Source organism: Bufo gargarizans, chromosome 10 (assembly GCF_014858855.1).
Source record: "Bufo gargarizans isolate SCDJY-AF-19 chromosome 10, ASM1485885v1, whole genome shotgun sequence".
Classification (NCBI taxonomy): domain Eukaryota; kingdom Metazoa; phylum Chordata; class Amphibia; order Anura; family Bufonidae; genus Bufo; species Bufo gargarizans.
The window spans coordinates 111,118,371-111,130,835 of record NC_058089.1 but is presented as its reverse complement, the minus strand read 5'-3'; the positions used below and the strand labels follow the sequence as shown (position 1 = coordinate 111,130,835).

The window sequence follows — 12,465 nt, the reverse complement described above, 5'->3', positions numbered from 1 at the left end:
CGAGTCCTGACAAGTTGTTTGAGGACCTTTCCCACTCTGCCAATCAGTGGCCGCAGCTGTGTCACGTGTCAGGGCAGTGATTTCCCGCTGAGCCAATCACTGTTCTGACACATGACATAGCTGCAGCCACTGATTGGCTGAGTGGGAAAGGTCCTCAAAGTCTTGTGGGGAGCACAGAGAGAAGATACCAGGACACAGAGGAGAAGGGGAGCTGCTGCAGACGGGACCAGGCCCAGGTGAGGAGCAAAAGGGTACTTTTACACTTGCGGCAGGACGGATCCGGCAGGCTGTTCACCTTGTCGGATCCGTCCTTCCGCTGTTTCGCCGCTCCATCCCCATTGACTATAATGGGGACGGGGGCTGCGCTCCGGCGCAGTACGGCAGTGCACGGCGAAAGGCCGCCGGACAAAAAGTCCTGCATGTCTGACTTTTTAGTCCGGCGGCCTCTGACTGCGCCGGAGCGCCGCCCTGTCCCCATTATAGTCAATGGGGATGGAGCGCCGCCCTGTCCCCATTATAGTCAATGGGGACGGAGCGGCGGCACGGCGAAACAGCGGAAGGATGGATCCGACAGGGTGAACAGCCTGCCGGATCCGTCCTGCCGCAAGTGTGAAAGTACCCTAAGAAGACATCAACATGAGGTTGCACCTCCAATTTGCTTTGGTAAGTGTATTTTTAAGTTTTAAATTTTTCTGCAGTTGGTCTACATACCATATTTTTCGCCCCATAAGACGCACTTTCCCCCCCAAACTGGGGGAAAAATGCCCCTGCGTCATGTGGCGAATACTAATGAGCGCTTCCATTATCGAAGCTCTCATTAGTACTGGAGGACCAGGAAGCGGTGAAGGCTCTGTACTAATCGCTTCCTGGTCCTCGGCTGTGCAGTGCCTGTGCACAGCGCGAGGGAACTCTGTGACCTCACGCTGTGTGCGCCACTTCACAGCAGGGCCGACAGGAAGAGGATCGCGCTGGAGGAGAGGAGCGGCGGTGTCCAGGAGCAGGAGAGGCAAGTGGTTTATTTATTTTGTGATCTGAGGCTGGGGGCTGCTGAATAATGACTGGGGGCTGATATGAGACATGGAGGACTGTGAGCTGAGGTCTGATTAAAATTGGGGGTCTGATTGGTGGTTTGACCTGAGGTGTAATGAAAAAAAATAAAAAAATTCTTATTGTCCCCTCCTCTAAAACCTAGGTGCATCTTATGGGTCGGTGCGTCTTATAGGGCGAAAAATACAGGTAATGCCTCATGCACACAGGCGTTGTTTTGGTCCGCATCTGAACCGCAGTTTTGGCGGCTCGGATGCGGACCCATTCACTTCAATGGGGCCGCAAAAGATGCGAACAGCACTCACTCATCCGTTGCCCCGCAAAAAAAATAAATTTAACATGTCCTATGCTTGTCTGCGCTTTGCGGACAAGAATAGGCAGTTATATTGCAGACTGTCCGTGCCTTTCTGCAAATTGCGGAACGCACACGGACGCCATCCGTGTTTTGCGGATCTGCGGACCGCAAAACACACAACGGTCGTGTGCACGTAGCCTAAGTGACATTATGGACAAGTGTGGTAAGCATAATTAATGTGTTGGTCTGATTTTTTTTACTTGTTGCCCACCTTTAAATGAAATTATTATTTTTTTTGCTTTAAATGCATAATATAAAATATATGAAAATAATCAATTTTACAGCTAATTCTGGATATTTTTGGGTTTGTATCAATTATACTAGAGATAGGCAAGTATATTAATAGTATTATTTATACTAATCCTTTACATAAGTTTACTGCATGCAGGATAATAATCATACTATGGCTATGCAGGAACCTGGGCCTGTTAATCACGAAATAGAGGGAGGAGCTGGCAGAGGAAACAGGAGGAACAAGGGTGCACATAGTGGCTTGGTCCCGCCCTCGGTGCACTTAACAGTTCAAAGTAATTTTTCACCATAATTTCCAGGTGATAGACTCCCTTTCAGGGATTAAACTGGTCCAAAGTAGATACAAAATCATCTGTTTACTCCTTTGTAAAGAATCCACTTTATTTAAGTATTGGTATTCACATAAATTTACAACTCAAGTTCGCTTCATTAAATAATATAAAATTCTGAATTCTATTTCAGGTTTTTACACAGCAGTCTGTAAGTAGATGGGTCAAGATGGAAGATACTATTGGAACACTCAGGTGGATTGTAGTGGTCCTTGCTTAGTTGCGTTGGCCAAAGAGAACTGCCACTTACCACCGTGGTCTGCAGCTGATGCCAGAACGGACAGATACACATTGCCCATCACTATGTAGAAAATGGGTGCAGATGGAAAGACGAGGCCGGCGATTTTGGTCTCCGAGACAGCAATGGTGAATGCATGTGGCAGATTTGTTACAGACATTTCTGCCACTTGTGAATTCACCCTTTAGACCAGTTTGACATCAGCATGTTTGGTTCAGAAAAACACGGTCCGTGTGACAGCCACATGTTCTGGACCAACTGCTGCTCGTCTGACCCCCAACTCACTGAATTATGATGTTACTGTGAGTTCTAGCCTGACTGCAGGGCTACTGTACTGTACTCACAGCAGACCCATGGTTGGGCAGCAACGCACAGCTTTATAAAACACTATGATGCAGTGAGTTCAGATGATACAAGTCCTCGACTGAACACGCTTGTGTGAATCTAGCCCTGAAAGCATCCTGGTCTTCGGCCTAAAAGTGGCTTTCAGGGCTTAGACAAGTTCTGTCCACCCCAAAAAAAAAAAAAAAAAAAAAAAAAATTATGATTTTCCATCTGTGCTGGATCACGTTTATCTCAGGCTGCATTCTGTCTCCCCCCCCCCCCCCCCCATCTGTATGGCATCATCCATTTTTTACGCCTGTCAAAAAAATTAAGAATACACACCCAGGTTACTACTAGCAACCATCCGTGAATGACAGATCACCTATGGATCGCATCCATTTGCAGTTTTTCTTTTACTTTTACATATTTTTTTCCCCACTTGAATAAACGAGTCTAGCGTGAAGATCTGACCAAAATAGTGCATGCTGCGATTTTCTCTCCATGGACCAATGGTCTGTGAAGGTAATTGGTCATGTGCATTGACCCACTGCCGTTAATGTGTCAGTGTTCAGTCCACATGCTGTCCATTCTACGCTTGGACAGAACAGGCATGTGACACTTGTGCTCATGTGAATGAGCCCTTCCAGTGTGGTTGTAGCAGTCACTTCTCTTAGGCAGGTGTCATATTGGGTTCATCTTCTTCCTCCTCATCTTTCCGAGGCGGTGGTCTGCGAGGTTCATCTTCTCCAGTGTCTTGTTTATCCCTCTCAGCTTCAACCCAGCTCTGCGGGGTGATCATTTTCTTTGGCCCATAAGGAGGGGGGCCGATAAGTGCTTCAATGTCATTATAGTTTATCACTTCCCTTTCCAAGAGGGCACTGGCCAGCTAGGGAGACATGAAAGTCGTGAGTAGACAGAAACATTATTTACACATCGGGTATAATTGACCCCTTTGTGAAAAGTCCTGAAGGGATTCCATTTTTTACTTTTTGCTTATCTGCAGCGATAACCATTATTATTTTGTTTTGCGCCCTGGCAGCATAAGGTCTTGCTTTATTTGGGAGAAACGGCTTTATTTTTGGTGCTGTTTGGGGGGTATATTTCATTTATGTTCATATTTTTTATATATTTTTTGCAATCCCAATTATTAAAATTTTTTCAATATGTTCACCTTTCACAGCCTGTTGTATTAAAGGGGTTGTGCTATTAGTAACACTTATCCCCTATCTTGTGGATATGTAATAAGTGTTTGATTGCTGGGAGTCTGACCAGCGGTCACAAAAATGGGGAGGAACAAGTGTTATCGACCTGCCCCATGAGAATAAAGCAGTGGTGTGTGTGAGCGTCCACTGCCCCATTCACTTTTAGGGGACTGCTGTACTTGGCAGTCTTATAGAAATGAATAAGGTGGTGGACAAGCATGCGCAATGCGCACCACCACTCCATCTTCATGGCGCAGTTTGGAGGCACTTGCAGAACCCTATTTTCATTCCCCAGTGGTCAGACCCCAAGCAATCAAACATTTATCCCCTTTCCTGTGGAAAGGGGAAAAGTGGTATTAGTGGTGCAACCCTCTTAATCCCTTAGATTATTACAGATACACAAGTGTATTTTTTTTTTGCTCTTATGTAATGCTTGTGCAAGAAAATTTGCATACTTTTTTTCTACCCCCTCTCTGCATTGCTGCCTCTTATGAATGGCTGCTGTTTATAACATAAGTCTATGGCAGACTATCCAGGAAACCAGCGTATGGAGAGCTGATGTCTATTACAGCAAGGGTAGAATGATTATAAGGATTACTGGAGCAGCGGTGAGAATAAAGATGATTACCAGGTACTTGCCACACATGTACTGAAGCAAAAGAACCTTAATCATGGGGGTCTTTGAGGGACACTAATATACACCAGTTGAGATGTGTATTTCCCAGTACTCCCCATTCACATACTATGTTCCAAAATATAGCTGAAGATCCGTACCATTTGCAATTTGTCCTGGTTTTCCAGCAATACTGTCTCGGTTTGTTTGTAAGCTTTAGCTACGAGCTGCTGAGCTTCCTAGGAGAAGAGAGATTTCATGATAAGCAGGGTATGATTGTACGCATTTATTTTTTATCTCGTTTTATTGAAGTATAACAATTTAGGTATGGCACAAAAGCATATAATGATCAAGTGACTTGTTACATATCAAAGTAAAAGTACAGTATATATTTAAGTGTCTGACATTTATATACAGCAGCTCTCAAGCGAGTGCATTAATGTCGGTGGTTAGCCACGCCCCGATGATTGTATGCATTACGCCCAGTATGAGGAGTTAGTTAAAGGGGTTCTCCGCTTTCCCATATCGATGACCTATCTCTCAGGACAGGTCATCAATATCAGATCGGCTGTCAGACTCCGGCACCTTCGCCAATCAGCTGTTATGAAGAGAATGCAGCGCTCGTAAAAGCGCTGCATTCTCTTTACTGTTTACCTGCTCGCCATCTACATTGCAATGGCGATCACGTGTAATTTCAGCTGCTCCGTCCCATTTACCACAATTGCTTCTTCGCATTCAAGTGAATGGGACCAAGGAGCTGTAATAAAACACTGCTCATCACTGCAGTGGCAACGCCGACCAGATAAACAGTGAAGAGATCAGCTGTTTGAAGAGACTGCGGTGCTTGTATGAGCGCTGCTTTCTCCACAAACAGCTGATCAGGATGGGTGCCTGGAGTCGGACCCCTGCTGATCTGATACTGATGACCTAGCCCGAGGATAGTTCATTAGTATGGAAAACTGGACAACCCCTTTAATCCACTGCAATACTCATGGCCTCAACATGAACATAAAACTGACAAAAAATTATCTAGCAATATAAAAGGAGCAGATGTCACTGCTGAATTAATGATGCCATTTTTTTCTTCACCAGCAGAATGTTACCTGTGGTCACGGCGTTTCTGTGTCATAGTATTTCCCAACTTTTTTCCAGTACAGCACAATACTCACATAATCCATCAATTCCTGTAATCCTTGACTGAAGGGTCTTCTCCCAATGCCAGTCGACGTGTCACTGTCTGGAAAGGACACTTGCCCAATGCTGGGTACCATGCCATATTGTTTCACCATATTGTACGCTACCCGGGTCACCTTCCGCAGATCATCCTGAGCTCCTGCATTGCAACATAAATAAAAACCTCCATCAACAATGACATTCTGATAATTCAACTACAGTAAGGCTGACTTAGGATATTAGCTACACAGGGCAACAAGGCTGCAGCTGAACGACCAGCTGAGGGGGCATTTCTTGTGTGGCGAGACAGGACCTGGAAGTAAAGACCAGCATGGGCCTTAAAGTGCATTGTAATTGGAACGGTGTGGGATTGTGAGCAGAATATGGATTACATTTTTTTAACCCACTCTGAGCCCTTCGGCAAAATTTTTCCCAGCTGAACAAACCCTTAAAGTGGTTGTGCCAAGTTTGAAAGTTATCCCCTATCCACAGGATAGGAATAACTTACCGAACACTGAGTATGACCGCTGGGACCAGCACTGATCCCAAAGTTAGAGGTCCTGCTTGAACGGTACCCCCGTTCTTGGAATCAGTGGGGGTACCAGCAGTCAGACCCACAGTGATCAGTTAGTTATCCTCTATCCTGTAAATAGGGGATAACTTGCATAACTCTTGTAACGTAGTTTTTTTTCACATACCTGTGGTGACCTTGTTGAAAGTTATTGCCTCTGCCACCCTGCCACCTAGTGCCATGCACATCCTCTCACACAGCTGCTCCTTGGTGTATAGATACTGGTCCCTTGGTAAAATTTGAGTAAATCCCAATGCTGCATTTGTCCTAGGGGCAATGGAGACCTGTAGAGACAATGATAACACAACCGATTGTAGTGGGTCAAACTATAGTTGCATCTGGTTTGCTAAACCCTATAAGTCCAAAATATATTAACAAGTAATGGGTAGCTTATTTAATTTAAAACTTAACATTTAATAATGTATTTAAAGATAAAATTATAGGCCCTTTAGTATCAAACACTTGGTTTTGTAGCCACTGGTTACACTATTCTCCTAAAGGATGGCGGAGATGGGAGAGGACCGTATGTAGGGACAGCAAAATTGTTGGCAGACAGGATGAATGGTACGTAAGTACTTAGACAGAAAGATACAGTGCTGGGTCAAAACCCTATGCAGCCCTGTCGCTCTCTCTCCTTCACCCCAGCTGATGCTATGACCCTAGTGTCACCCTCCCTAAATATGGACTGCCCAGCTTTGCCCAAAAGACAGAAATCGGTCCTGTAGGTGATTGGCCAAATGGGTTGCAAAGAGGACATAAAGACTGGTGTGGAATGTACAAAGAGTGAGGTCCGGTGTGGGTGTCTTATTGTTGTAGGCCACCCACAGCGGGACACCCGGTCTATCTCACACACCGATCAATCAATGTAAATATATATGTATATGTATATAAATAAATACATACCATCGGTCGAAATGTCCCGATAGCATAAACATACACATATATATAATTTCAGATAATCACAGTGTCCCGACGCGTTTCCTAAATGATATCTGATTCATCAGGGGACAAAATTGTATCCCGGAGGTCCCTTATCATGGGCGGGCTTCTCCGGTAACAAGATTGTAGGAGATCCCTTTATTTAAGGTAAATATCTCCAGTCACAAAAATGGAGTCACAAGGCATATGCTAATATATTCAAACCGGTCTGAGAGAGCGTGATATTTGTTCAATGCAGACAGGTTGTTATATTGAATCAGCCAAACATTTCAATGGTATGGATCTAAGGCTAAATCGATCCCTAAATCGCACAACCAATGGGTTGTGATGTGGGGTCAAATAAATTAAGCCTTTAAAGGACCCAAATGTGTGGTTTAGTTAGCCTCTTAGTCACATGGCATGGGGTGATTCCTGGTATTCAATGTCTAATTATATAGAGACTCAGATGCTAAAAGTTAAGTTGCATTAGAGTTATTGTCCGGGTAAAGATATCTCACAGCCCGGACAGATACCCAGGAATAATCCCTGTGCCTTCAATGCCCTAAGTGAAACTCCAGTCCAAATCAATAGTGCTCAAACCTAAGGTCAGGTCACAAAACAAAATCACATTGATTTAAAAGTGTCTACTTATTATACATTGTAGCAGACCTCCCAATGATAATAGTAACATCGAGGGTAAAAAGGTCTCTGCAGTGTCTTATACTCAATAGTGCTAGATCCCTTTAGTATACAGGCATCTCAGCAATATCAACTTATCTGTCCAGTCCTAGATGCCGACTGTTTCCAGACAAAGATGGGTGGAGGGTGCTCCCCGGCGTCCCGCGTGTAGCAGTGGCAATATAGCAATATTCGCGGGTCATTTAAATAGCCGTGTGGCACCGCCCCCCATCACACACCCCTTCGCCGTCATGCGGCGTCATCACCGCGTCATGTGTCAGCTGTCTAGACTATAGTCACATGACCGATCTTCTTCCTGAGACGCGTATTGTAGAGGCCTGTTTACTGTTGCCAGGTAACCCTCTGGATGTTCGGTCTTCACAGAGAAGCCGCGATCTGATCAGTTCAGTTCACCAAGCAGCCAGCCGTATTCACCTGGTATGTGTCGAGCGGCAAAGCATTCTCTACTGCGCATGTGTGAATCGGGTGCATAGTGGTGTAAAGGTAGAGTCAGCGGGCAAATTTGCTCATCCCCTGCTGCCACTAAAATTCTAATTATAATCCAGTGGTCTGCCTGGTCCTGCAGTTATCCCAGTGGAATATCAGAGTTTATAAGTTAATTCCTCAAATAACTAACATTCATGTACATTTGCTCAGATGCACCTTTAAATTAGCGCTCCTTTTCTATAAATATCCTAACCAGGTTTGATATGGGGCAGTATGGTATATTGCTCCATAAATTTATAGAAACCTAGCATCCGCCTGGGGTGGCGACTGGGACCGGTCCCCCAGTATTGAAAACCGGGTAGTGCATTAGGACTCTATGTAGCAGCTAAATGACAGCTGCTCATTGAGACCCATGGGGACCACAGTTTGAAGATAAAAAAATCCACCATGTCTCTCTTTGCAAAATTCTCCGGTCCCAGTCACCTCCCCTTTTTGGCCTTGCAACAGCCTCAATTCCCATAAATCTCAAATAAGAAGCATCTCCACCATGCACCGAGTTGACATGTTTTGCCAGGGGCGTGTCTCTGTCGTTCCTAACGTCACCCAGGTGCTCACCCACCCGTCGTCGCAGTTCACGGGTAGTTTTCCCTATGTATTCAAGCCCGCATTTACAGTTGGCCCTGTAGATAACTCCCTTCGTGCGGCAATTAATGAACTGTCTAATTTGATATGTTTTACCCGTGACATTGGCACAGAACGATCGTCCCTGTGTAATATTTCGACATGCCACACAGCCACTACAGCGAAAACAACCCATCGGACGTTGGAGCCATGTCCCTTTTTGATCATGTGTCTCGCTGTAGTGGCTGTGCACTAGGCGGTCCTTAAGACTCAGACCCCTTCGATAAGTGACCTGTACTGTTTCGGACACCACCTCCTTGATGTCCGGATCAATGAGGAGAACATCCCAGTGTTTTCTTAGGATCTGTTTGACCTCTTCCGAAGCGTCATCAAAGGTGCCTATGAGGCGTATCTGACCACTCTCAGTTTTTTTAGGTTTAGGATAGAGTAGGTCATCCCTCTTACTTTCACACGCCCTCCTAAAGGACAGCCTCAGGACTGTATCAGGATAGCCCCTTTCCCGAAAATGACCTCTCAAATCGTCCGCCTGTTGTTTAAAGGCCTCCCAAGTGGAGCAGTTCCTCCTAATGCGCAGGTACTGCCCCACTGGGATTCCCCTTTTTAAGGGGAAGGGGTGATGGCTAGTCCAGTGTAGAAGTGCATTCGTAGAAGTGGGCTTCCTGAAGATATCAGTTTGTATCACATCGTCCTTGCCCCTTGAGATTAAAATGTCAAGGAAGGGCAAATTCTTCTTTTCGAAGACTGAGGTGAATTTCATATTGATACAGTTAACATTCAACTCCTTAACAAAATCATAGAAATCCTTTTCTCCCCCTTTCCAGACGACAAACACATCGTTGATAAATCTTGCCCATGTTACAATACACGGGACATGTCTGCTGGGTACATCACTGAAGACCAGTGTCCTCTCCCACCAGCCCAGGAACAAGTTGGCATACGAGGGGGCACATGAGCTCCCCATCGCAGTGCCCCTGAGCTGGTGGTAGAGGACCCCGTCAAACAAGAAATAGTTTCTTGTAAGGACAAAATTAAGTAGTCGCAAGGCAAAGGCATTGTGGGGGTAGAACTGTTGTCCTCTAGTCGAGAGGAACGATTCCACTGCCCTCATACCCAAGTCGTGGGGTATGGAGGAGTAGAGGGCCTCCACATCAATTGAGGCCAAGGAAGTTCCCTCCTCCAAACTTATCCCCTCTAGACGACCAAGAAGGTCACTAGTGTCCCTCAGGTATGAGGGCAGTGTCTTAACAAAAGGCGCTAAAACATGGTCCAGATATATCCCCAGGTTTTGGGTCAAGCTATTTACACCCGAAACGATCGGGCGTCCTTTTACTACAGGGGAACCACCCTTATGAACTTTAGGTAAACTATAGAAGGTGGCTATAGTAGGGTGTTTTTTGTATAGAAAGTCAAGTTCCTCCCCTGAAATGATTTTCAATTTTAGCCTGTCACAATATTTCAATAAGATCCTTTTGATATTTTGCTGTGGGGTCACCACCCAATCTCTCATAAGTATCCTTATCGTTAAGTAAAGCCTGACACTTACATTCCACACCAGTCTTTATGTCCTCTTTGCAACCCATTTGGCCAATCACCTACAGGACCGATTTCTGTCTTTTGGGCAAAGCTGGGCAGTCCATATTTAGGGAGGGTGACACTAGGGTCATAGCATCAGCTGGGGTGAAGGAGAGAGAGCGACAGGGCTGCATAGGGTTTTGACCCAGCACTGTATCTTTCTGTCTAAGTACTTACGTACCATTCATCCTGTCTGTCAACAATTTTGCTGTCCCTACATACGGTCCTCTCCCATCTCCGCCATCCTTTAGGAGAATAGTGTAACCAGTGGCTACAAAACCAAGTGTTTGATACTAAAGGGCCTATAATTTTATCTTTAAATACATTATTAAATGTTAAGTTTTATATTAAATAAGCTACCCATTACTTGTTAATATATTTTGGACCTGTAGAGACAACACACAACTGTTCCTCTGGACAACACTTTAATAATACAAGGCAAAGCTACAACCATTTGCTCATATTCCATAATACATAAAGATCTGGCTCTGTTCACACCTCACCGAAATATAACATTCAAGCCTATTCTGGAGGTCAGGAGGATCTTCCTACATACGCCTCCAATGGAAGGCTGTGACATATTCCTCTAGGACACCAAAGAATGTTGTGCCTCTTACCTTCATTACAGCTTCTGTGTGTTCCAGCAGCCATCCTACTAACACGTGTCCAGATTCATGATAAGCCACTACACGCCTCTCTTCCTTTGACATGATCTTACTCTTCTTGACCGTCCCTGCAAACGAAGGTTTGAGTACAAATCATACAGGCTTCTAATTAAAATGGTCTTCCTTGCCCAACGCTTATTTCCCCGTTGGGTGAGATTCGGGACACCCCTATACACATCAGCTGGATCTGCAAAAATCAGTGGGTTCTCTCAAGTGAATGACCTGCTTTAGTGGGAAAAACCTTTTATGATTGGTTTCCCCTTATTGGTACACGCTAATTTATATATGAAAAAATTTTAAACTCCTCTACATAAATTATATGTTGAGAGTTATTCAAAATTTTTAATAATTCCACTTATAGATACAATTATTGTTAACCTTTACCTGCAATAACCCTCTCCACAGCATACTCAAAGTTCAGGGTGTCTATGGACTGGTGGCCTTCACGTGCTGCATGCAAAGCCGCCTCATTACAGAGGTTAGCGATATCTGCCCCTGAGGGAAGAAGAGAACACAATTGTTAGGATATAAAATCATGAAAAAGTACGGCTGTGGGTCACATCGGTGGTCTGTGCCCACCACTGTCTTGCTGCCCCAGGCAAGCGTGGGCATCGCTCTGCCCTCCCTGTGTGAACTGGGATTAGTGCTCAGTGGACTACGCTTTTTGCATGTGTCCTTGGTGCTTCACCCCAGTGTCTCTGACCCCTATTAGGTCATCAGCTAACTACAGCAGGAGGTAGCCGCCTGGCTGGAACAGGACTAGACCTTATTGCAAGCTATTTAAGGCTACTTTCACACTTGCGGCAGCAGGGTCCGGCAGGCTGTTCTGGCAGGGGAACAGCCTGTCGGATCCATGCTAATGCTAGCCCACTGTGCTGCCTGAAGTCCGCACTATAATAGGGGCAGGCCGGAGGTCTGGCCGCAGCACGGCAAACATGCCGAGAGGCGACCGGACAAAAATTACAGCACGCTGCAGTTTTTGTTTCGTCCATCCGCCTCTCGGCTTGTTTGCCGTGCTGCGGCCAGACCTCCCCCATTATAGTGAATGGGGCCGGAGCAAACTTCTGGTGGCACGGTGGGCTAGCGTTAGCACGGATCCAGCTGGCTGTTCCCCTGCCGAACCCTGCTGCCGCAAGTGTGAGAGTAGCCTAAAATCAACTAAAGGCCAGTTTCACACAAGTGCATTTTCAGCCTGTATACGGCCCAGATTTTATGTATCGGAATCCGCTGCCAATGAATAGGGCTATTCACATGGGTGTATAATTTCCGTCAGTATTTTAAATCCGCAGCATGTCTGAGTTTTGTGCGTATTTGCACAAAGCAGTGCCACGCCTTTGTCTGGTATTGTAGTTCAGTTATGTCAAAGGGGGTTGTGCCAAATTTGCCAGTTATCCCCTATTCACAGGCTAGGGGATAACTAACTAATCACTAGGGGTCCA

The 12,465-nt window shown here is 45.4% G+C and overlaps 1 protein-coding gene across 1 annotated transcript in view; it reads right to left on the bottom strand.

The window, feature by feature from the left end:
- Positions 1-2,818: 2,818 nt before the first annotated feature.
- The window catches only part of SPG7 (SPG7 matrix AAA peptidase subunit, paraplegin), a 45,586-nt gene continuing 35,939 nt past the window's right edge, over positions 2,819-12,465 (bottom strand). The window contains exons 12-17 of the mRNA XM_044269744.1: positions 11,411-11,521; positions 10,979-11,094; positions 6,232-6,388; positions 5,530-5,693; positions 4,522-4,599; positions 2,819-3,431 (exon numbers count right to left, since the gene is read on the bottom strand). Coding sequence (XP_044125679.1) covers positions 3,216-3,431; positions 4,522-4,599; positions 5,530-5,693; positions 6,232-6,388; positions 10,979-11,094; positions 11,411-11,521 — 842 coding nt within the window. The 3' untranslated portion in view covers positions 2,819-3,215. The remainder of the gene's footprint in view (positions 3,432-4,521; positions 4,600-5,529; positions 5,694-6,231; positions 6,389-10,978; positions 11,095-11,410; positions 11,522-12,465) is intronic.